This window comes from Desmodus rotundus, chromosome 7 (genome assembly GCF_022682495.2).
Source record: "Desmodus rotundus isolate HL8 chromosome 7, HLdesRot8A.1, whole genome shotgun sequence".
Taxonomy (NCBI): Eukaryota; Metazoa; Chordata; class Mammalia; order Chiroptera; family Phyllostomidae; genus Desmodus; species Desmodus rotundus.
Window position 1 is genome coordinate 102,812,673 of NC_071393.1, and position 25,107 is coordinate 102,837,779.

General features: G+C 40.5%; 1 protein-coding gene across 1 annotated transcript in view; it reads left to right on the forward strand.

Annotated features, from left to right (window-relative positions):
* PELI2 (pellino E3 ubiquitin protein ligase family member 2) overlaps nucleotides 1-25,107 on the forward strand; it is a 168,431-nt gene that overhangs the window by 45,153 nt on the left and 98,171 nt on the right. Inside the window, exon 2 of the mRNA XM_053928658.1 lies at nucleotides 4,758-4,887. Coding sequence (XP_053784633.1) covers nucleotides 4,758-4,887 — 130 coding nt within the window. The remainder of the gene's footprint in view (nucleotides 1-4,757; nucleotides 4,888-25,107) is intronic.

The window sequence follows — 25,107 nt, forward strand, 5'->3', positions numbered from 1 at the left end:
GCCCAGGTGTAGGGGGAGGGGCTTAGACTCACCTCTCAGTGGGATAAGTAATGGGAAATTTGGCCGTCTTTGATTTACCACACCGTGTTCCTTGGTAGGAGAGCCACTGGTGGACTTTCAGGGGAGACAGTTGGGTGGAGTGGTAGGTGCATAGCCACATGTACGTTCAGATTTGGAGACAAAGATCAAACGGTAGTGGACTGAAGATTCAACAAGTGCTGGAAGTGAGGTAGTAGGTGTGGCGTACTCTTGGCTATGAGGAGAAGATGGAACTGGGAGTGGAGATCAGAGTAAGACCGATGATTGGAGGGATTTGCTTATTTTGACTTTGCTTGTTTGCCTTGAAGATGGGTGGGTGAGGTGACCAAAGACCGGTCTTTTCCAAATCATACTTGTGGATTTTTGTTCTACTAACGCACGCTGTTGAAATTCTCTCTTCTCTTTGGTGATACAGCTTTCTTTGTATACAATACATTCTTCTGCCTGTGGCTGTGCAGCGTGCTTTCTATAAACGGTTGTGTTTCCCAGGATCTGGCCTTGCCTTCTTTACTTCTTTATTCTGTATCCTTTTCTTCAGTAGTCTCATCTACTCTCATGACTTTAACTGCCACTAGTGTGGTAAAGGCACCCAAGTCTGTAACTTCTGTTGCCTCCTACAGGTCTTCCCTGGATGGCCCTTAGTTTCTTCTCCTCTTTTTAATAATGCTATCTCCCTGGCCTAGACCAGAAGCCTGTATAACATTCTCTTTCTCTGTCCCTTGCTCTGTGTAGCGAAACAGGGCAAGAGTACTACTCTTGTAGTAGTACATCAAGTACTACTGATTTTTTCCATTAAAACGAAGGTTCACAACTGTGGCTGCAAGTAGGCATCACCAGTGGACCTTTTAAAATGTGCACACCTGGCCCTGGCTGGTATAGCTCAGTGGATTGAGCATGGGCTGCATATCTAAGGGTCACAGGTTCGATTCCCATTCAGGGCACATGCCTGGGTTGTGGGCCAGGTCCCCAGCAGGGGGTGTGTGAGAGTTAACCACACATTGATGTTCCTCTCCTTCTCAATCTCCTTCCTTTCCCCGCTCTCTAAAAATAAATGAATAAAATCTTTAAAAAATAAGTTAAAAAATTGTACATACCTGGAGCCCAATCCCAGAACTACTCAATTGGGGTCTCTTGAGACTTAGGTATGCCTGTTTTTATGAAGCCTCCCTGGGGATTCTGATGTTCATCTCACATTGGAAACAACTCTAAAATTTTTCTCTCATCCTCCAACTTATTTCCACCATTGCTGCTTTGGTGTAGGGTTTAGAGCTTCTTGTAGCTACCACAACAGATTACTACCAACATGAGGGCTTAAAATAACAATGTATTCTGTCACCATTCTGGAGGCCTCCAGTCCAGAATCAAGGTGTGGCAGGACCACGCTGCCTCTGATAGTCTTAGGGGTGGAGCCTTCCTCGCTGCCTCCTGCTTCTGAGGCTCCAGGCGCAGCCTGGCTTGTGATTGCCAGCCCAGGTCTCTGCCTCCATCTTCACACAGGTATCTCCTCCCTCTCCCTGTGTGCCTGTTATAAAGACACTTGCCTTTGGATTTAGGGCCCACCAGTATCTTAGGATGATCTCAATTTAAGACCCTTATTTAAACTACATTTGCCAAAATAATTGTTTTCCAAAAAAGGCCCCATTGACAGGTCTGGGACATGCACATACGTTTTTGGAGGCTGCTGTTCAATTTACTGTACTGCTCCTGTGGTTATGGCAGTTCTTCCCCACCTGGTCACCTTGACTCCGGCCTGGGTGTCCCTCCGGCACTGTGCTGCAGTGGCTTCCTGCAGCAGGTCTTAGAGTTCTGTCATTTTGTTCAGCGTCGTCATCTCGTTACAATGTCTATGAGAGACCATGGGAACTTAACTGTCGTTTATATTAATTAGCGTATAGTAAAATTGATTTCATTGTGTGTCACTTTGCTTAAGTCACACAACCTATTTAAAAACATTACATGCGGACTTACTGTATGTATCCAGTCATGTTAGTCCTTGGCTTAAATCTCACCCGATTCCCCATCCCCCTGAGGGTGAAAAGCCACGCCCCTTATGGTGGAGTACCAGGCTGTTGTAACCCAGCCCTTGCCTACCTTGTACCCTTCTTTCCCAGTGTTGCCTCTTGTTTTGAACTTGGTGCTCTGGCAGTACTAAGTTACCTACAGTCCTCCTCGCCTTTGTATATACCGTTGCCCTGTGTTCCTCATGTAGTCTTCCTGTTCGGAGTTCGAGACAGCCCAAGCAGTACCTCCTCCATGAAGCCTTCCTTGATGCTTGGTGCTACTAGTGCATACAATGACTAGTACACTCACATAAGTGTTTTGTCACACTTGGTTTTGTGCCTTTCTTTCCTGTTATCAGAGAGCTCTGTAAAGACAGGGAAGCTGATATTCATTGTGGTAGCCCTAGTACTTGGTATTATAAATGTTGAGTGAATGACCATGTAGTTTAACCTAATTAGAAACTTGTCTCATCTTAACACTGGTTTTCCACTGCTACCTTAGTTATTTCCAGTAGGATGTTTTACTGATAGTCATCTAAGTGTATTAAGGAAGTAGGTTGACATATTACTTGCTTGACCTTCAGTATCTGTATCTATGCTCAGGCAATTTAAATTAAAATGTTTCTGCATATGTTGAGTTGGACATTTCTGGTTTTTGTGTTTTTTGCTTTATATTAGATATGGCTTGTAAGTAGCAGAAACCAGCTTGAGTTAGCTGAAACTAAAAAGAATTTCATGAACAAGAATCGGAATATGTCTGAGCCCTTAAGAATCCACTCTTTTCATCTCTCTTTGCTACTCATCTCTGTTCGTCTGCTTCATTCCAGACTGACATGCCCATACTCTGGTGCGTACATTTTACAGCTCTAGCCATCCACAGAGACTGGCTGGTTGTCTCTCTGTCCCACTTTTGAGTCTTCCGGGGTAAGAATGTCTTAGGTCAGCTTGGGTCAGATGCCTCTCTCCAGCCACAGCGGTGCAGGCGGTGCTGGCCTGGCCATTTCATTCGCACATGTTGCTGGGGCTCCCCTAACCCGTTAAGGAATAGATTCCCAAGAAGGGAGGGTTGTTGAGAGCAGATCCCTAAAGAGTGTGTGCCATACTCTTCCTAGGTAAGATCCTGTTGACCAGCAGCGGATAGCTGAGAGGGAGATGCATCAGAGAGCCAGGGAACGGTGAGAGGAGAGGAAACCTGGCCAGATTTTGTACCAGTTGCCTGTGGACCACAGTGGTGAAAATGGCCTTCTGATTTGTGTAGAGTCCTGACTTTGATTGATTCATGTTCCTCTTAATATGGATGTTCATCTCGATTTAAGGAATATGGAAATATATTGAAACGAAGTGGGTTTATAGTGGTTGTTTACTCATGGATATGTTCATTATACTAATAATCACAAATACGTCTTAAAAGTAATGTACATTATTCTGATCTTGTGTCAGAAAAAGGACACGAATACTTGAAATAAATCATCTCCGTATTGTAGAGACATTTTTATGTAGTGGACGTTCGTTTGTGATGGAAATGGTAACAGGTTAAAAACACAGCAGGAATAACTTCTGGTGATGAATTAAGTCCATTGTTATACTCTAGCTACCCGGTTGTAAAACAAACACCCAAAAACATTGGCTTCAACTTTTCCTGTTCTCGGTGGGCCTGATGTCCCCTCTCTACCATCCTGGCCACCATGCCCTTCCTGACAAAGACGAGAGGGTTAGGACAGGGACAGGCCACCAGATGTGCTGCCCCTGACTTTGGTGTTCTGAAGGAGCCTTGGGGCTGTCGTACTCACCCATGTAAATAGGACCTTCTTTCCGTTCTCTTCTTGAAAAGAATTGCCAAGGGGGAGGTGGAGAATGGCCCTGTCAGGGAGCAGCCCAGGACAGCAGTCAGCACATACGAGGCACCGATGAATTCAGAGTTGGAAAGTACAGCTGAAGACAGAATCGCTACCTGCAGTCTTGCATTTATTTTAAAAACTGCTAGTAGCTTAAGGTATTAATACAGGATGTCTGCTTCAGGATATCAGATGTTTTCCAGGTGACTTTTTAAGTTATTTGACAGTTTGTGGACTAAAACTCATCTTTTTTGTCTTTGGGCCATTTTATGGGCTATACCTTCTGGTAGGGTCATATTTTATGTTTAACTTTTACAAGGTATTTTTTGGCTAACCTGACAGCGTGAGGTTCAAATGGAAATGGGAATGAGTGTATAGAATTCAGAACGTTTAAGAATGGAAGTAACTAAATTTAGTCTTCTTACAAATAAAGATCCTATAGACATTAACATGATTTGGGAGTGAGAGATGAGGTTTAATTAGTATCTATTTTCTGACTAGTGCATTTAAAAATATTTCTGGGGTGTTTCTCAGGGGTCCATCAGCACGACGCTTGCCGAACTGAGCCGGTACTCATACAGCCTCTGCAGGGTTCTCGTTTGCTTATTTATACTCTGTCTCTTTCCAGAAAAGATTTGGAGACTCTGAGTTTACAGGATAGGAAACCTGTAATTACATTGTGCATCACTCCCAAATTAAGTTTCTGGAAGAGATTTGAATTTCATTACAGCTGACGTCTGCGTTGCAGCCCTTGCCTTCTGTGAGGTGTTTAGTGGGCAGTTCTTTATGACCCTTCCTGTCTTTTCCCTGTTCCTTCTAGCTTTTCTTCTTAAAACTTTTAAAGCCTCCTTGAATAAGTGAACTCTCTCATCTTTGTTTGTAGGTACAATGGTGCTTTACCTAATGGAGACAGAGGCCGGAGGAAAAGCAGATTTGCTCTCTATAAACGACCCAAGGCTAATGGAGTTAAACCCAGCACAGTCCACGTGATATCCACGCCACAGGCATCTAAGGTAGGTGGCTCCCGCACACCGGAGGGCTCGGCAGACAGTGGCTCTCAGTGATTCCTTGTTGTTCCTCGTCCTTTCGGTCTTATTTCTCGGTGGGACGGAGTTTCTCGCCATTTGAAGGTGGATAAGTCTTGGTTGTGAAGCGCTTGCTGTCCTGTGCGCTGTAGGACAGGTAGCAGCATCCCTTTGTCCACTTGATGCTTGTAGCACATCATTCCCACCCCACCGCCAGGGCCACCAACATTGTGACCACCAAAACGTTCTCCAGACTTCGCCAAACGTCCTCTGGGGGTGGAGTGAGCTAATGCCTCCTACGCGCCTCAGAAACCACGGCTGCAGGGTGCGGGGACACGAGCGTGTATCAGTGGAGAACAGTCGTGGGAGAACGGAAATCGCTGTTCTTTATTCCGAAGAGTGTTTTTTAGTAAATCTTGGTATGAACTTCATTAAGATTTATTTTCCTTCTGCAAATTGAGTAGTAGGTGTTTTCACATAACTTCTGCCATGTGGGACTGAATTTCTGTAATTATTAGAAGGGTTGGAAGTAAACAGCTAAATGCTGTAAGAAGTCTGTACATATTTCCTCTCATAAATTTCAAGTGCATAAAATGTTAATTTTTAGAACTATCTCATATGTTCCCTGATGGAAAAGTGGGTACACGAATCTCCGTTTCCATTTTGGTGGATATATTCTTCCGATTACTTTTATGACAGTTTTCCTTTCAATTAAGTACATTCTTTAATGTATAATGTAGTTTCCTTTTCTATAAAACAATTAGACATACATGAAGTATTTCATATGGGGCCCTGACTGTACGTGTTGATCATCATGGGTTAGAGCATCTGGAATGAATAAGAGACTTGATTCTCATTTTTACTGAAAAATCCCTGTTCAAAGAGAAATGAGTGGCTTCCTGGAAGCACATGTGGCATTTATACTCCGTCTTAGAAACGGATTACTTCTGTTAATGTTTTTATTTAAAAAGCTCCTGTGGTTGTTTCTGAAGCAGTGCCTGGGAAAAGTTTGCTAGAATGTACCAATTAAAATTCTATTAATGAGGGAATGGTTAGACAAGCGGATATCAAAGTCCAAGGAAGCAGGAAAGGAGAGATTAACATTTAGTGGCAAACTTTTTGGCTGGAGAAGGGCGAGTAAAGTGAAAGTTTTAGGAAGAGAAGGACACTTTGTGGGGAAAACAAAGAAAACCAGGCTTACAAACAAGATTCTGAGAAATGGAGGAAGTGAAATAGCAACAGAATCTGAGAAAGTCAAGGAAATATGAGAAACATTTTATAGTCCAAAAATATCTGGTGAGGAAGGACACCAAGAGAAATGTTTTTTAAGCATGAGATAAGGGCCAAAATATTCTGGTACTATAGACACGGTCCTGATAATCTTGTCTGTGTGTTGGCATATTTCCTTCTTTCCTCTGGCTCTCCACTGTCTTTATTACATTAACTCTCTTTAAATCTCAGATTTTATATTAATACAGTGGCTTCAGATATTTTAAAAAAATTTGTAGAAATCTCGGATTCCTCAGGGGCCACGCTGTGAACAAACGTGAGCGTTGGGACTGTTGAAAGAACGGTGGCCCTTGTTCAGTGCCGTCTCTCGCTGCTGCAGCTTTGGCTTGTCATGTTTTATGCTTACACCTGCACTTTACCAGAAGTTTTTCAGATTACAAATCTTTTGGTGGTTGTCTTTCTAAATCTGTATTTAAAAGTGTCAGCCACAATGCTATAGCAAGGCAAACTGGATTTTGGTCTTGACCCTCTCACTAGTAACCTGCGAAAATACATCTTCATTTACAAAATGGAAGAGTTGGCTGTAGGCAGGAGCCACGCTGAATCCAATCAGATACTTTGATGATAAGGAACACAAACGATTCTGGCTTGAAAAAAAGCAAAGTGGAGAAATTAAAGAATAGGGTGAGAACAGCTCTCAGAAATGGGTGGAAAGTTGAGTAACTAGGTTTTGTGAGAATCGGAGTATCAGCAGGAGTTAACGTGGATATTCTTTCAAGGGTGTTATAAAGTGACTTGGCCCCAGCTACCTCCTACCTCTTTTAAAGGTTTTAAATCCTCAGGAAGGAGAATTCGATAGGCCTAGTCTAGGTCAGTCAACCCATGACCAAGGGAGATGAGTAGACCAGACGTATTTATTGCAAGCCGGTCAGATACCCGATACGGCATTTCCCCCATGCATCTTACTCACTTTGTGCCTGTAGGTTGAGGGCCTCGCACCTAGTATTTCATCCCACCTGAACCTAGCACCTTGGTTACAAATCCCTCACTATTGTTCCTTCCCATCCATGATCAGTTTTGCCCTTCCACCCTGGCTGTCACCTTCTCTGTTGGCACCCTTGTCAAAATCTCTTACATATTTCACTTTCCTTAGATGGTCCTCCACCTGCCCTAATTTAACTGAGTCCTGGTTTTTACTGATATATTCTTTTTACTCATTTTTCTATCTCTTCCCGTTCATGTAACTAGAAATGTTTTCATTCTGTTTCCTTTTCAGTCTCCTTTTTAACCCTACATTATTAACTTAGCAACCCTCACCCTACTCCGGACCTCACTGACCTCAGTTTACTCTTCTTCTTCTTTCAGTGGTTCAGTACCTGGGCAGGCCGATCTCTGTTTCTCCCCAACCCCTGTTTACACATGAGTTAGCAGCTGTGGTTCATACAGTGCTTACACTCAGTTTCGGAGTCTGCCACTTCCTTTCCACTTCTCCTGCTGTCATTTGAAAGTGACCATAATCTCTAGTTCATTCTACTTGTCTTTACATTTAGCTTCTTCTCATCGGGACATTCGGGCCCACCTGACTTTTCCATCCATGTCGTTGACTTCACCCCAGATGCCCTTTCTCTGGTTCCTTTTGGCTCCTGCTGCTCGTGAGTTCATGGCTCTGGGCCCTTCCGAGCCCTGCTGATTGTTTCTCGTGTCATTTTCTTGCGCACCCCGTTTCCCATCAGAGTGCCAGGGTATGCGGTGGTGCTTGGCAAATGATGTTTGACCTCGGTCGTCAGTGGTTTGTCTGCGCTGAAAGTTCTGATTCCGCAGTATTGATACTGAAAAGGTCATCCTTGATTGGAGTTGTAGAAGTGAGAGCCAGAAGGGTGGGTGTGGTTACCATTATTAAGTCTGAGCACAGGGCGTTTTGACTGCGTTGTTTCTTCCCTTTGCCATAATCATGTCCTCTGCCCCACAGTCTGGGGCAAAACAGGGAGGACACCTTTGCTGAAGGTAGCGGCAGCTGGGAAATGGACTCTTAGTCTTCCACGCAGGCCGGTGTCCAGGCTAAGTCAGAGGGGGACGGCACGTTGTGCTACGGTTGTGTAATCTCTGTTTGTGTAATCTTTAGTTCTGTACATATTTGCTCTTGGAATACTAGTACTCAAAGATATTTCTCCTATTATATAATGTGTTTAAAAAAAAAACCCATTAAATCCTATTTTACTTTTGCCACTTCTGTTACTCAGACATAGGGTATTTAGCAATTTATTCATCCATTCATTTGTTCACCAAATATTTATCTAGCTAGCTCTTTCTATGGCCAGGCATCATGCTAGCTATTAGATACACTACAGTCAACAAAACATACCCGCCTGGAGCTAATTGTCTAGCAGGCAGGCAAACAGTGAGTAATCACGTGAATACATATTTAACTGCATGTTGCAGAAAAGCATGGTGATGGAGAAGAATAAGGTGCAAGCAAAGAGGGTGCAGAGTTGAGATTGGGTGGACAGGGAAGACCCTGACGGAGTGGTTTGGGGACTGTTAGCCGCAAGCCGTAAGGAGGGTTAGCCGGGAGACCAGACACATCTGGAGCTCTCCGGAGTCTGCTCGGAGAATCTGGATTTTTTTCTGAGGGGAAACATGGAAGGGACTGGCGTGACATGACTGAGAGTTTAAGGTGATTTATGTTGTTCATTTACTTTTTAATGAGGCGGGGCAACTGATTGCTTTTACACAATCAGTAAATAGTATGATGGTGGTGCTGCTGCTGCCTGAGAGGTGAATGTTCTGGTAGCAACATGGTTTAAATTTAGCAACATTACTGTGGAAAGCTCTCCATTGTGATTTTCCCGCCTTAGATTGTGCTCTGTGCAAGTCTCCTTTTTTGGTTATTTTTACTTTTAAAAAGTGACTGAATATCACTTGGTTCCAGTTGGCATAATTCAGGATGGAAAATATCAGTAGTCTTAAAATGACAGTTTAGAGGAAAAATTAGGGTGATTTAATGTGATTGCTACAACCAAGATTGCTCTTTAGCTGTTTGCACTGGAGTGGCTCTCTTGTTTGATAAGTAATGAAACTCTTCCTTATCAGTCAGTGAATAATGCAATAGTAACTGTGTGAACTGGTAGAATAAATACATAAATTTCAATGTAAACTCATTAGTTCAAGCTAATCTTGTAGGCTGCAGTCGGGTTTACTTTTGAAGTACTCGCTGTCTGTCTCTCCAGCCTGGATCTTGGGGCAATGGGTGACCTACCTCCCATTTGAAAGTTTTATCCTTTTAGATATTATAAACATGAATATCTGAACCTGTCTGAAAAGAAAAAAAGAGAAATATTCGTGATAAATTGCAGCCCAGAATATCTTTGGATAATATACAAGAATATAAACCTAAAACAAATAATCTGTATGTCTAGAACGAAGCACAACTTATTTCAATGAAAAATATAAAAATAAACAACCTAACTTTATACCTTAAGGAAGGAAAAGAAGAAGAAAAAAGGAAGCCCAAAGTTAGTAAAAGGAAGGAAATAACAAGATCAGAGCAGAAATAAAGAAGATCCAAAAATTAATAGAAAACCAATGAAACTAAGAGCTGGCTTTTTGAAAAGGTAAACAAAAATAGACAAATTTTTAGTGAGATTCATCAAGAAAAAGTGAGGGGATGCAAATCAAATTAGAAATGAAAAAGGATGTTCTAAATGATAGCACAAAAATACAAAGAATCATAAGAGAATTCTATGAACAATTATATGTCAACAAAATAGTCAACGTGGAAGAAATGGATAAATTCCTAGAAACATACAAAGAACCAAGACTGAATAATGAAGAAATAGAAAAACTGAGCAGACCAATAAGGAGATTATTTAAATTTAAATTTAAAATAATTTTGTGACTTAAATGTTTATCGAGACTTTAAAAATAGTCTCGATAAAAGTTTTTATGTGGATGTATCATGGTGGTTTAGAGTTCTGTCCTGGCAGCTGCAAAACGTGTCTGTTGAGATGAGAAAACAGCTTCTAGAAAACAAGCCAGGCCTGTGAAATTTCTGTCATTGTTGACAAAGCTCCAACCATTTCACAAATAAATGGTTTAATAATTTACTTAACATGTAATACGTAAGACTGTGAATATAGATAATAGTTCTTGTTGACTTTTTTGGAGCTTGAAGGAACAACATCTGAGATATTGTTATAATCAAGAAAAATTGTCTCAGTGAGTAATATTTACCTGAAAACTTTTATGAATTTCACAAAGATGGTAAAAATTTGTGTTAAAGAGAAAAAGTTCTCTCTGCTGAAATTCTAGAAAAACTTTGTGGTATTTTCATTTGATGCTGTCTTACTATATTTAGTTATCTCTGCATGGTGCCATAGAAAGATAAAAATCAAGTAAGCTATTTAACATTTTTCTTGATATTTTTATATTTATCTTATATCAAATCTCTGCCATCAAGTTAAAAAACATATATGAGAACTTAGAATTGGAATAATTAAGTATTTGAGTTTGGATGAGTAGCCTACGGTATTATTGGCATATACTCAGTTCAGAAATCATACATAGACTTTAATATTTAATAGAAATTGTAAGATAGAATTTTGAATAATTAATTTTTTGATATTTGGATTAATTACATGCTATTCTAGCCATTCTTATTTCTTTGGTTTTAGAAGAAGGAAATTTCAATTGTTAGAACAGGTAGATTTATTTGACAAGTAACAGTTGACGGAACATATAAAATCAAATACAGGAAACTGTGATAGAGAAGCAGAGAATTTGAAATAAAGCACAGTATTCCAAGAAAAAACTATTAAATTATCCACCCTGGCTGGTGTGGCTCAGTGGATTGAGCCACTGGTTCAATTCCCAGTCAGGGCAGATGCCTGCGTTACATGCCAGGTCCCCAGTGGGGGGCTTGTGAGAGGCAACCACACGTTTCTCTCCCTTTCCTTCTCCTCCCCTTCCCCTCTCTCTAAAAATAAATCAAGTCTTAAAAAAAACTATTAAATTATCCAATAAGATACATGAAAATACACTTCTTTTATGACAAATGTGAAGAATATAATTAACTCATAATAACTTCCTTTTACTGTATTGATTCTTGGAATTTAGCCAGATGATGTTTTCAAGGCACCATAGATTAAAGGTAAACAAAATTTTGTAAAATTGAGGCAGATGATTAAATATGACAATCCAATAAGTGATTTCCATGGTCTTAGGTGATAATAGAAATAGTGAACATAAAAATATTATTAGAGCTAGAAAAAAATAGGATTTGATTAGTAGAAGGTAATAGGAGATCTCCCTTGAACAATATTATGTATTAGGAAAATATATATGAAGATTCAATTCACCATTGTCTCATCTTTCAATTAAATGGGAGAAACTATTGGAAGAGTTTGGTTTGTTATTTTAAAAAAGCTCAGACTTTGCTTATTGGTGACAGATACAGCAAGGAAAGGGTTACGCCAGTAACTTCCAACACTCAGCAGATGACTCGGAGATTATTAGCATGATTTAAGGAATGATTGGAGCTCTAATTTGCATTATTTGGGTACTATGTGTAGTTCATATTATTTAGAGAATAATTGAGAATGTATTAAAATTTTTGATTTATATATACTGAACATCTTTTATTAACTGAGAATTAAATATTATCACTTGACATGATTAATTTTCATAAATATATGTGATCAGGTGATTATTTCATTTTGGGTTTTACGTAGCATGAGTTTTAACATCAAGAATTAGTTATTATTAACTATCTACTACATTTCTGTAAATTGTGGCTAAGCACTACTTTTATGTTTTTAAAAAGATTTTTTTGACAGGTTTGCCATTGCAGATAGTGTAAGGTTAGTAATGTGGAGCTGTTATTCTCCCTTGCAGTTTTTTTAGTTTAGTTTTTGACATCTGCCGTTCACAAAATAACAAGAGTAAGCTTTCTTGTTTAAGTACATTTTCCTTCAAATTTCCTAAATAAAATACTGAGATTTTTACTGCTCTGTGTAAGTTAGGCAGCTTACCTGGCACTGAAGCAGGATAATTATTCATCACCATTTTCCCTTCCAATTTGTGTGAGTCTTCAATGGAGGCTATAAGATGTTTGAGTGTATTTTTAAAATTAAAATTTGGAGTGTGATTCACAGGACCTACTGTGAATAATTCCAGAGAGTTGAAGAGTTGATTCAGAATATTACATTTTTCTCAGTTCCTGCAGTTAATGCAGTTTGACACTAACATTCTGTTTTTCTGAGCCTCCTTCTTCTAGCACACACAGCGCCATTGTTGCAAGCACTGATCACTAATGGGAGTTTCTGTGTGTACAGAGTAATCACAGTGCCATTGCCTTACTCAGTTCTGTTCATTGATATCTGGCATAAATCTCTGCTCTGCTGTGTGGTGTGGACAGAAGAATTATTCATTGTTTTCTAGTAAAAGAGACATCTCTGTCTTTCCTGTATTTATGATGTGGTTGGCAGAATAATGGCCCCCAAAGATGCCCACCCCTTAAGTTCTGGGACCTGTGTTTATGTCACCTCACAGCCAACCTCACAGCCAAAGGGACTTTGCAGATGGCATTAAGGGCATAACACTTAAAACAGGGAGGTTATCTTGGGTTATCTGGGCGAGCCCAGTGTAATCACAGGACCACTTAAAAGTGGAAGGAGGGGGGTGGAAGAATCACAGAGATGCGAGGGGAGCAGGGGCAAGGAAGTTTGGAACATGAGCAGGACTCAAGCCCTGTCCCTGGCTTTGAAGGTGGATGCTGGGGACAATGGGTCAGGGCACCCAGCCCCCTCAAACAGGGGTGTCCGACCTGTGACCCGCGGGCTGCATGCTGCCTGGGATGGCTATGAATGTGGCCCAACATAAAAGCGTAAATTCACTTAAAAGATTATGAGATTTTTTGTGTGGTTACATGGGTCAGTGTATTTAATGTGTGGCCCAAGACAAGTCTTCTTCTTCCATTGGGCCCAGAGATGCCAAAAGGTTGGACACCCCTGCTAGAAGCTGAGGACTACTCTGGCAGGCAGCCGTTAAGGAAACCGAGAACTTAGTCCTCTATTACATGGACTCAGTTCTTCCAACAGTCTGAATGTCCCTGGAAACAGATTCTTCCCCAGAGGCTCTCTAAAGGAACACAGCACTTGATTTCGGCCTTGTGAGACTTGGGCAGAGACACCACCAGATCTGTGAGATAATAAATTTGTGTCGTTTGTAGCTGCCAGGTCTTGTGGTAATTTGTTACAGCAGCAAGAGCAAACTGATATGTACTATTTTAAGGGAAATTAAATGCAAAGTGCCTTGTATTACTGAGCAGTTCTTAATCTTGTATTGGGGGAAAGGAAAAGATGGGGAAGCCGTGAAGGAATTGGGGATTAGGGAAGAGGTTTGTATTTTTTTTCTTTTTAAAATTCTTTTGGATCCAGAGTATTGGACCCGGAAAGCTTGACTCTAGCACTCAATAACTTACTTAATAGTGTAATTTCTGTACTACTGATATATAATAATTATACTGTTGACTTGATGAATGTATTGGTTGGAAAAATAATATTTGTGTCCTTAAAGCACAATTTTATTGAGTTGCTTTTAACATGTCAATGTGGGAGAACACTTGTAATTATATGTATAATTATGCCTTTACTAAAACATACTTGAATTATGACCCTGATTCAGGCACTACCACCCATCTTGGTTTTGTTTTTGTTTTTGTTTTTTAATGCATGTGTGGGGGAAAAGACTCTCTTCTTGTAACTTCTTTTGTAAAAACATTGAACACGAAAGTTGGAAGGAACTTACTTATACTGACTCCTCATTTTACAAGTGAGGGACTTGAAAAAGGCCAGAGAAGCCCAGTAAGGAGTCTCAGGTCATTAAGCCGGGTGTGCTGCCCAGGACCCAGGAATATTTGTCTGTTGTGGCAGGTGGCGGGTGGAAAGTGCTGTGAGAGATGGGAACCAGGCTGGGTTCCACTCCTGATCCTCCTGCCTCCCAGGAGTATGACTTGGAAAATCCATTTATTTCCAAACTAGGACTGCTATAACTATAAAACAAATTAATATAATTGCTAGTAAATGTGGAAGTTGCTCTGGAGACTTAGGAAGAGTAGCCCTGTTAGGATAAGCTGTCCTGTCTTAAATTAGATTCTGTTCAGAAGGAGCCTTTGTATAACAAAACGAACAATGTTGGAGGCTTGAGTTCAAGCAGCTGGTTTGTTTGAAGTGGTAGTTACGACACTAAGTGGAAAAGGTACATCAAAATAAATTCTGTGCAGCTCAAAAGAAGTCATGGCCTGTAAGAGAGGGTCACAGAAGTATCATTGGCTGACATGATGTGGCTGTGGCCCAGTTTGTTACACCTTCGCCTTTACAATAGAGTACAGGGGTGACCTGTGTGTGAGAAAGTACTTCAGCCTCTTTGGAGTCCTGCTGCTGATACATTCACAGGGTGCCTCCTTCCAAGCTCCCCATTCACCAGACCCAGGTCACTAGTGAGGTGCGAAGGAGTGGCTCCAGGAACCTTTAGTTTTGTCTTACGAAGTTAGAGTTGATGGGAGCTGATGGGAGCCTGGGTGCAGGAGCTCTTAGATGGAGAACTCCTTCTTGCTTTGCTGCTCACCCTCATCCCGCTGCCAGCGGAGCCCTGCAGGACTGGCCCTCTTTTCCCTGCAGGACCGTTCACGTGCAGCTCCCCTGGTGATGTGTTTTCCCTTGCCTCCACGCCTTTTATGTTTCTTCTCATTTCTTGGGAAGTGCTCCAGCCTCCTGTACTAACCTGTGCTGCCACTATTCTTCAAAACATGACCCAGTTGCCATTTCCTCCTGGAAACTCCCCTGACCCTCTTTTCTTAACCAGCCTCAGTGAGAAGTCCGTTTGTGAAGTGAAGTTCCAAAAAACGTGTGTATCCCACTGTGTTAGAGTTGTCCTGCTGTCTGGTCATGCTGGGCAGCAAGCTTCTTGAAGGCAGAGACTGTCTTTCCTGTCCGTAGTCCCATTGGCCAGCACAGTTTCTCGAATGTGTAACCAAATAGTGTGACCTACCTTGGGCATGTGCCAGGACAGCTGGTTTTTCAGATGGGTCTGTAACTTGTCTGTGGGTATTCTGCAAACCCACAGGCACCCGCACAGATCGGTTTATAATTCAGGCACATTTGGTAATGAAAATTACTCTTTTCCTGTTGTTTCCGAATTTTCTCTATGGTAGACACCATCGTGATAACCAGCTTTCTACAAAAACTTGTGTGCATCTCTGATCTTTTTTCCTTCTGATCTCAGGAGTCACTTACTTTTTATTGACAGTTTTAAGAAGAAATAGTTAAGCTTTGTAAGTTATGAAAACAAGAATGAAAGTGTGGGCTTTGGAGTTTAGACTTTCTGATGCTTAGTTTCCTTTGTTTACTAGCTGCGGGCTCTGGGGCAAAATACCTTTCTGTGACTCACTTTCCATTTTTAGAAAATGGATTCGTGTCAGTCAGTTTAGGCCTGGTTATGCTGCAATGACAAACAACCGCCAAATCTCAGTGGGTTTACAACACAGCGTATTTGTTACTCACATTTCATGTACATTGGTGGATTAGCATGGGACCGTGTTCATTGTGGAAATTCAGGGACCCAGGCTGATGGAGGGTGCGTCTTGACTTAAAAGATCACGGAAGAGGTAAGAGAAAGAATTAGCTCTTAAAGCCTCTACCTGGAAGCGACATGCTTGCATTTCATTGGCTAAAGCAAGTCCCATGGTGAACTGAATTCAAAGTTTGGTGATGCATAATCCTTTTGCAGGGAGAGGCATCAAATACCTGCAAATAGTCGTGTCAGCCTGCAGGTAATGACTCATGAAGGGAAACACTTGGAACATACCAAATGGCTCGTGTAGTATTGGGATGGTCAGAAGGTTCGTTTAGTTTTTTCTGTAAAACAGAAGACACATTTTTTATTTTCACCAATAACTTTATTGATTTGGATGTTGTGAATATGTCAGCTATCTCCCGCGTGGTGTGACATTGATTGTTCTCAATTAATGTCTCAAATAGCTCGCTGTCAACTTCAACTGGTCTACCCGACCTGGGACCATCGTCCAGCGAGAAATCTCAGTACAAAACTTCCCAAACCACGTGTGACACGTAGTGTCAGTCATAGCACCTTTTCTATACACTGCACAAAATTTTTTTGGCATTTCAGTTGCATGCTTACCTTTCTTGAAATAATAAAGCATAAAATGCCGGAAATGTTTTGCATTTTCTTTCATCATCAGTATTAAAATGGCTACAAAAAATTCACCAATTTTTAACAAGTTTTTTCTTCAGATGCACACTGATATGACAGCTGTCACAATACTACGTAATAAAGGTGTTTCAAATGAAGTTAAAGACAACTAAATACTATTAGAACCATATTACAGAAAAAAATGAACTTTTTGGCCAACTCAATACTGATTAATTAATGTTTGCTAACATTAGTGATTGGTTTCTCTGAAAAGTATTAATTATCTGTTATAAGAAATTATAAATAGGCCCAGGATATGATGAAACCTTGTATCCATACTTAATTATTGACAATTGGATTATATAAAAACTTTTATTTAAAATGCACTGCATACAGCTTTGTGATTTGAATATAGGTTTTTTAAATAAACTTTACAATTTAAATTTATAATTTTCTTTATGATGACAGCATTGGAGGTTGACTAATGAGTAGTTCTGAGTTATTGAGCCCACTAATGTTGAAAATCAGTGTAGTTCATCTCTGGATAACGTACTTAGAAATTAGAACGTTTTGATAAGGCATCCTGACATGAAGATGCACGTGACCTGAATCGGTTCTGGTTTTTCATGCATTCTTCATACTGCCGACATTGGCTTCATTCTTTGCTTTCTGAACAGAGGAGTGGTTCTGTGTTTTCTAATGTGGAGTTAAACCTTGGTTTCACGTGAGTAGTTCGAGAAAAATCTTTTTTGCTCTTTCTATAGTGCCCACTTCAAATGGTTTATATGAGTATCAGTGATTTCCCACTAGCATTAAAAGAAGTTAATTTTATTATTTTATTCTATAATCTAATATCATAAATCCAAGAGTACCATACTTTTAAACTTATAAATACCATCAACATTTAAGTTTTATAAGCTTCGCAGAACTAATATTGTTATAATTGGTTCCCCTAAAATGCAAGAGAAAGAGAATTCTGGTAAACAGAGCTTATCTAGCATTTTTCATTTTAAGAAGACTTTCTTTAAAGCATACAAATCATAAATGTGGAGTTTGATGGATTTTCATAGTTTACACACCCTTTTAAGCAGTAGCCAGATCAGGAAACAGCGTTACCAGTACCCCAAGGACCTCCTTGGTCCCTGACCATTGCCCACCCCCACCCCCCCAGTAACCAGCTAACTGTCATCACGAACCAACGCTGTTGGTTAGTTTTTATACTTGATGTAAATTGGATCTATAGTATAGGTTGTTCAGTGGTATATAGTATTCTAATGTGTGAATTTATCTTGTTACCCGGTATGCTTTACAGTTTCAATCACACTAAAACCTCAGTTAAATTTTTGTAAATTATTTAAGGTATTTTTTTAAGTTAGCTATTTTACTTTAGAATATGAAGTCAGAATAAACAGAAGTCAGTAATAGCTACCAGCATTCATGTGTACAGCTTACAGCAGTGTAAATTCTAGTACCCTCACTTAGAAAACTGATTTGCCTATTAAAACAATAATTATGGAATTCAGTACTTCAGTGAGGAACCCTAATTTTATATTGAACTTCGAATTTTATGGTGTGTCGTATTCCTTTCCTGAAAAGCATATACCTGTGTTACAGCTAAGGGCCCACATGTCATGTTTTTTTTAGTTGTCACATTTGTGACACAGGGAGGCAACCTGATATCAGGGAAGAAGAACACAGACTTTGATATTGAACCTGACCTGAGTGAGTCTTAGCTCTTCCCTTGGCTAATCATGTGACCAGGACAAGCCACAGAGCGCCTCTGCGTGTAATAGCCCCTCTGAGCTGTGAGGATTGGACGGAGTGAACATACATACACCACACGCCTCCTGGCCAGGGCGGGCTCTTGGGAATTAGTAACTGTTCCTTTGGTTACCTCACAAGGGAGTTGTAGGCGTGCAATGGAATCATATGGTCTTTTGAAAGCCACTCTGTGCCCCTGTAGGATGGCAATTATTGCTCAGCGTAAACGTAATCAGTGTATTGAGAAGACTTCAGAATGATTCCCCTTTGTAAGAGCCAAAGGTGCTCATTCCCACCATCTGTGTAGTTGGATTTCAACATTTAAAAATGGAAGCACATCCTTTATATTTAAATGCACACCAAAAAAAATAGCATCCTTAAAACTTTCTTCTGAAGGGTGAGTGGCTATCCACTCACCTGTGAAATCTCTGTGTTGTAGTGCCCCTCCCCTGAGGTCCATTAGCCTTGTCCCCAGGGTCTGTGTTCCCAGTGGACGCAAGTTCCTGGAGAGCAGGCCCTGCCCTGCAGGCAGGTGCCCGGAGGAGAGTGTTCAGCGACTGATGGAATGAACAACAGCCATCCATGATTTTCAAATCCCTTACTTCCAGTTAATTTACATAACTTTCTGAAAGTACATAGGAAATCAATAACTTTCGCTTGGAGACATATGAAAGCTTTTCTCAGAAAATACCGAGTTTTAGCATTCCAGAGAGTTGACCTGGTTGAAATGTTTTTTATCTTATTTGTGAAAACTAATCTTTACCTGACACCTGGATGGCATCATCAGGGGGGATATTGAAGTGTGGCTGGTTGGTTAGTAGCAATGAGTCACAGTGCATGGGGGTCAGGGGGCGAGGGGATTGGGTGGGAGGCTGGCATTGAGTAGTGGGCTTCCAGCAGCAAAGGCTATAACTCTGCCGTGGAAATGTTGACTTGGTGGGCATGCAGTAAAGGAAAAGGCGGGAGAAGTCGTTAAATGCTAAGATCAGATTGTCTGCACCAGCTGGTAGAAGGGCCTTTTCCTGAAGGGTGTTGCTAGTACCCGTGAGGACCCCCGCTCTGTCCTTGCCGCCCTTGAGAGAGGAGAGGTCAGACAGAGCGAACGTAATCCCTCTGGTGGGGTCACTACTCATGATAGTCCTCAAACTCTGGCAACCCAAACTGGGATTCTGAAAACTTTTCTACTTGAGTTGTGATACAAAAATCATTTTTTTAAAAAAGAAGTTTCGGAAGATGGCGGCAACATAGGTGGGAGCGGAGTCCACTTCCCCTCAACGCCAGGGAAATACCTAGCTGATCTGAGGAGCAGAGCGAACAGCCAACAGTATTCCAGCATATACGAAGATCAGAGACCAAAGATAGAGGACACTGAAAGATCTGACGACCCAAAGCGGCTGGATTCCCCTGCTGCGCGCGCACGCGTCACAAGCCAAAGCAGCTGGATTGGCTGATCAACGGACTGATTGACTGCCAGGGACCACACTTACAAAACAGCGAAGAGTGTGACCCAGGAAGAGAGAAAAGTGAAACCAATCCTTCCAAACACCCCCTCCCGTTGCACAGACAGGACACCAGCAGAAATAACCTGACCGGTTTAAAGCCAACAGAAGGTTTTTTTGTTTTTTTTTGTTGTTTTTTTTTTTTTTTTTATCCTTTTTCTTTTTTTTTCCTTTCCCCCTGAATTCCTTCTTCCTCACTCTTTTTTTCTTTTTTTTCATTCCTTCTTCCTCCCATCCTTTACCATTTTTATGTCTTCTTCCTGCCTTCTTTAATCTATTTCTATGTTTTAATTTTTGCTAAAATTCCTTCTTATCTTGCCTCCGATCTTTCTTTATTCCTTCTTCCCTCCTTCCTTCCTTTCCTCCTTTCCTATTTCCTTTTTCCCTCCTTCCCATCTTTCTTTTGGTTTGTTTTGTGTGTGTGTGTGTGTTTTTTTTTTTTTCTTTTCTTTCGCCCCCCCCTTTCTCTTTTTCCCACAGGTGAGACAACAAAACCTGGAGTGCTGAAAAGACTAGAGTTAGACCGTGTTAAACACATAAACGTCAGCTCAAGACCAGTGAGCACAGGAGAGTAAGGAGACAGCACCACCGAATCCCATTGGCATTCTACCATAGAAGTTCATATCATAAATCCAGGGAGTCAGAACAAAGCAATTTAAGACGCAGAGGCCAACAAGAAGAACCTCACAAACAATGGGAAGACAAAGAAACAATTCCCAAATGAAAGGAAAGGAGGAAGTCTCAGAAAGAATACTAACCGAAAAAGAGGCAAGTCAACTATCAGATACTGAGTTCAAAGCAATGGTCATCAGGAAACTCACTGAGCTCTCTGAGCTCAAAGAGAACTACCAGAAACTACAAGGAAACTACAATGAACTCACTGCAAACTATATCAACATGAAAAAGGAAATAGAAAATATCAACAAGAGCCAAGAGGAAATGAAGAATACAATTTCTGAATTGAAGAACACAGTAGAAGGAATTAAAAGCAGACTTGATGAAGCAGAGGATCGGATCAGCGAGCTGGAGGATAAAGTAGAAAAAAACACCCAGAAGGAGCAAGAAAAGGAAAAGAGGCTCAGAAAGAATGAAGAGGCAATAAGGGAAATGCAGGACAACATGAAACATAACAATATCCGTATAATAGGAATACCAGAAGGAGAAGAAGAAGAGCAAGGGATAGAAAACCTGTTTGAAAAAGTAATGATGGAAAATTTCCCTAATCTGAGGAGAGAAAAAGTCACCCAAATCCAGGAAACACAGAGAGTCCCAAGCAAGAGGAACCCAAAGAGACCCACTGCAAGACACATCATAATTAAAATGGCAAATTTCCAAGACAAAGAGAGGATCTTAAAGGCAGCAAGGGAGAAAAAGGAAGTAACATACAAGGGAGCCCCGATAAGGTTAGCAACTGACTTCTCAATGGAAACGCTCCAAGCCAGAAGAGAATGGCAAAAAATATTCCAAGTAATGAGAACCAGAGGCCTCCAACCAAGACTACTTTACCCAGCAAGGCTCTCAATCAAGATAGAAGACCAAATAAAGAGCTTCCCAGACAAAAGAAGTCTAAAAGAATACAGCTCCACCAAACCAGCTCTGCAAGAGATGCTAAAGGGACTGCTTTAAGGAAAGGAAGGAAAAGAGAAAGACAGAGGAACACAGGTAGGAAATAATGGCAATGAATAACTACCTATCGATAATAACCTTAAATGTAAATGGATTAAATGCTCCAATCAAAAGACATAGAACAGCTGAATGGATAAGAAAACATGACGCACACATATGCTGCCTACAAGAAACCCATCTCAGGACAAAAGACTTACACAGACTGAAAGTGAAGGGCTGGAAACAAATTTTCCAAGCAAACGGACAGGAAAAAAAAGCAGGGGTAGCAATACTTATATCAGACAAAATAGACTTCCAAAGAAGGGCCATAAAGAGAGACCCAGAAGGTCACTTCATAATACTCAAAGGAAGAATCCACCAAGAAGACATAAACATTGTAAATATATATGCACCCAACATAGGAGCACCCAAATACATAAAGAAAATATTGGAGGATTTCAAGAAAGATATTGACAGCAACACAATTATAGTAGGGGATTTTAACACCCCACTATCAAAAATGGACAGGTCTTCCAAACAAAAGATCAACAAAGATATTGTGTCACTTAACAATACCTTAGAGGAAATGGACTTAACTGATATATACAGAGCTTTTCATCCCAAAGAAGCAAAATACACGTTCTTTTCAAGTGTCCATGGAACTTTTTCAAAGATAGACCACATGATAGGACACAAAGCAAGCCTCAACAAATTCAAGAAAATTGAAATCATATCAAGCATCTTCTCTGACCACAAGGGTCTGAAACTAGAAACCAACGCCAAGGGTAAAAACCCAAAACACTCAAAAGCATGGAGACTGAATAGCATGCTATTAAACAATGAATGGGTCAAGAACGAGATTAGGGAAGAAATCAAAAACTTCCTGGAAACAAATGAAAACGAACTCACAACAACCCAAAACCTATGGGACACAGCAAAGGCAGTCCTGAGAGGGAAGTTCATAGCAATACAGGCCTACCTTAAGAAGTTGGAAACAGTTCAAACAAACAACCTAACCCTACGCCTACAAGAACTGGAGGAACAACAACAAAGACAGCCCAGAGCAAGCAGAAGGAAGGAAATAACCAAGATCAGAGCAGAACTAAATGACATAGAGACTAAAAGCACAATTGTAAGGATCAATGAATCCAGGAGCTGGTTCTTTGAAAAGATAAACAAAATTGACAAGCCTTTAAGTAGGCTCATCAAAAAGAAAAGAGAGAGGATCCAAATAAACAGAATTAGAAATGAAAGTGGAGAGATTACAACTGATACCACAGAAATACAAAGGATCGTAAGAAATTACTATGAAGACCTGTATGCTAAGAAATTTGAAAACCTAGATGAAATGGACACATTTCTAGAAAAATATAATCTTCCAAAACTGAATGAAGAAGAAGCAGAAAACCTGAACAGACCAATATCAGCAAAGGAAATTGAAGCAGTCATCAAGAAACTCCCATCACACAAAAGCCCTGGACCAGATGGTTTCACAGGAGATTTCTACAAAGCATTTAAGGAAGAACTAACCCCTATCCTTCACAGACTATTCGAAAAAATCCAAACTGATGGAAGACTCCCAAACTCTTTTTATGAAGCCAACATCATCCTAATCCCAAAACCAGATAAAGACACAACGAAGAAAGAAAACTTCAGGCCAATATCGCTGATGAACATAGACGCTAAAATTCTCAACAAAATATTAGCAAACCGCATCCAGCAATATATTAAAAAGATCATCCACCATGACCAAGTGGGATTCATCCCAGGGATGCAAGGATGGTACAATATTCGCAAATCAATAAACATAATACATCACATCAACAACAGCAAAGACAAAAATCACATGATCATATCAATAGATGCGGAAAAAGCATTTGATAAGATACAGCACCCATTTCTGATAAAAACACTCAGCAAAGTGGGAATAAAGGGAGCAGTCCTCAACATAATTAAGGCCATATATGAGAGACCTACAGCCAACATCATACTCAATGGACAAAAACTTAGAGCTTTCCCACTAAGATCAGGAACTAGACAAGGATGCCCTCTCTCACCACTCCTATTCAACATAGTATTGGAAGTCCTAGCCACAGCAATCAGACAAGAAAAAGCAATAAAAGGCATCCAAATTGGAAAGGAGGAAATGAAACTGTCACTGTTTGCAGACGACATGATAGTGTACATGGAAAACCCTATAGACTCCACTCAAAAACTACTCGACCTAATAAATGAATTTGGCAAAACAGCTGGATACAGAGTCAATACCCAGAAATCAAAGGCATTCCTGTACACCAGCAACGAAACTGCAGAAACAGAAATCAGGAAAAAAATCCCATTCGATATAGCAACAAGAAAAATAAAGTACCTAGGAATAAACCTAACCAAGGAGGTAAAAGACCTGTACTCAGAAAACTACACAACACTGAAGAAAGAAATTAAGGAAGATACAAACAAATGGAAGCATGTACCATGTTCATGGATTGGAAGAATCAACATTATCAAAATGGCCATACTACCCAAAGCAATTTATAGATTCAATGCAATCCCTATTAGAGTACCCATGACATATTTCACAGATATAGAACAAACATTGCAGAAATTCATATGGAACCATAAACGACCTCGAATAGCTGCAGCAATTTTGAGAAAGAAAAACAAAGCAGGAGGGATCACAATACCTGATATCAAACTGTATTACAAGGCCACTGTAATCAAAACAGCCTGGTACTGGCATAAAAACAGGCACATAGACCAATGGAACAGAATAGAGAACCCAGAAATAAACTCAAGTCTATACGATCAATTAATATTTGACAAAGGAGGCAGGAGCATAAAATGGAGCAAAAACAGCCTCTTCAACAGATGGTGTTGGGAGATCTGGACAGCTACGTGCAAAAAAATGAAACTCGATCACCAACTTACGCCATACACGAAAATAAACTCAAGATGGATAAAAGACTTAAATATAAGCCGTAACACCATAAAAGTCCTTGAGGAAAACATTGGCAGGAAAATCTCAGACATTCCACGCAGCAACATCCTCACAGACACATCCCCTAAAGCAAGGGACATAAAGGAAAGAATAAACAAATGGGACCTCATCAAAATAAAAAGCTTCTGCATGGCTAAAGAAAACAGCACCAAATTACAAAGAGTACCAACAGTATGGGAAAACATATTTGCCAACGATACCTCAGACAAGGGCCTGATCTCCAAAATATATAAAGAACTCACTCGACTCCACTCCAGGAAGACAAACAACCCAATTAAAAAATGGGCAAAGGACTTGAACAGACACTTCTCCAAGGAAGACATACAGAGGGCCCAGAGACATATGAAAAGATGCTCAGCATCACTAGCCATCAGAGAGATGCAAATTAAAACCACAATGAGGTATCATCTCACACCAGTCAGAATGGCCAACATAAACAAATCCACAAACAAATGTTGGAGAGGATGTGGAGAAAAGGGAACCCTTGTGCACTGTTGGTGGGAATGCAGACTGGTGAGGCCACTGTGGAAAACAATATGGAATTTCCTCAGAAAACTAAAAATGGAACTGCCCTTTGACCCAGTAATTCCGCTGCTGGGATTATACCCTAAGAACACTGAAACACCAATCCAAAAGAATCTGTGCACCCCAATGTTCATAGCAGCACAATTTACAATAGCCAAGTACTGGAAGCAACCGAAGTGCCCATCAGCAAACGAGTGGATCCAAAAACTATGGTATATTTACACAATGGAATTCTACGCAGCAGAGAGAAAGAAGGAGCTTATACCCTTTGCAACAGCATGGATGAAACTGGAGAGCATTATGCTAAGTGAAATAAGCCAAGAAGTGAGGGACAAGTACCATATGATCTCACCTTTAACTGGAACATAAGCAATAGAAGAAAAAAGC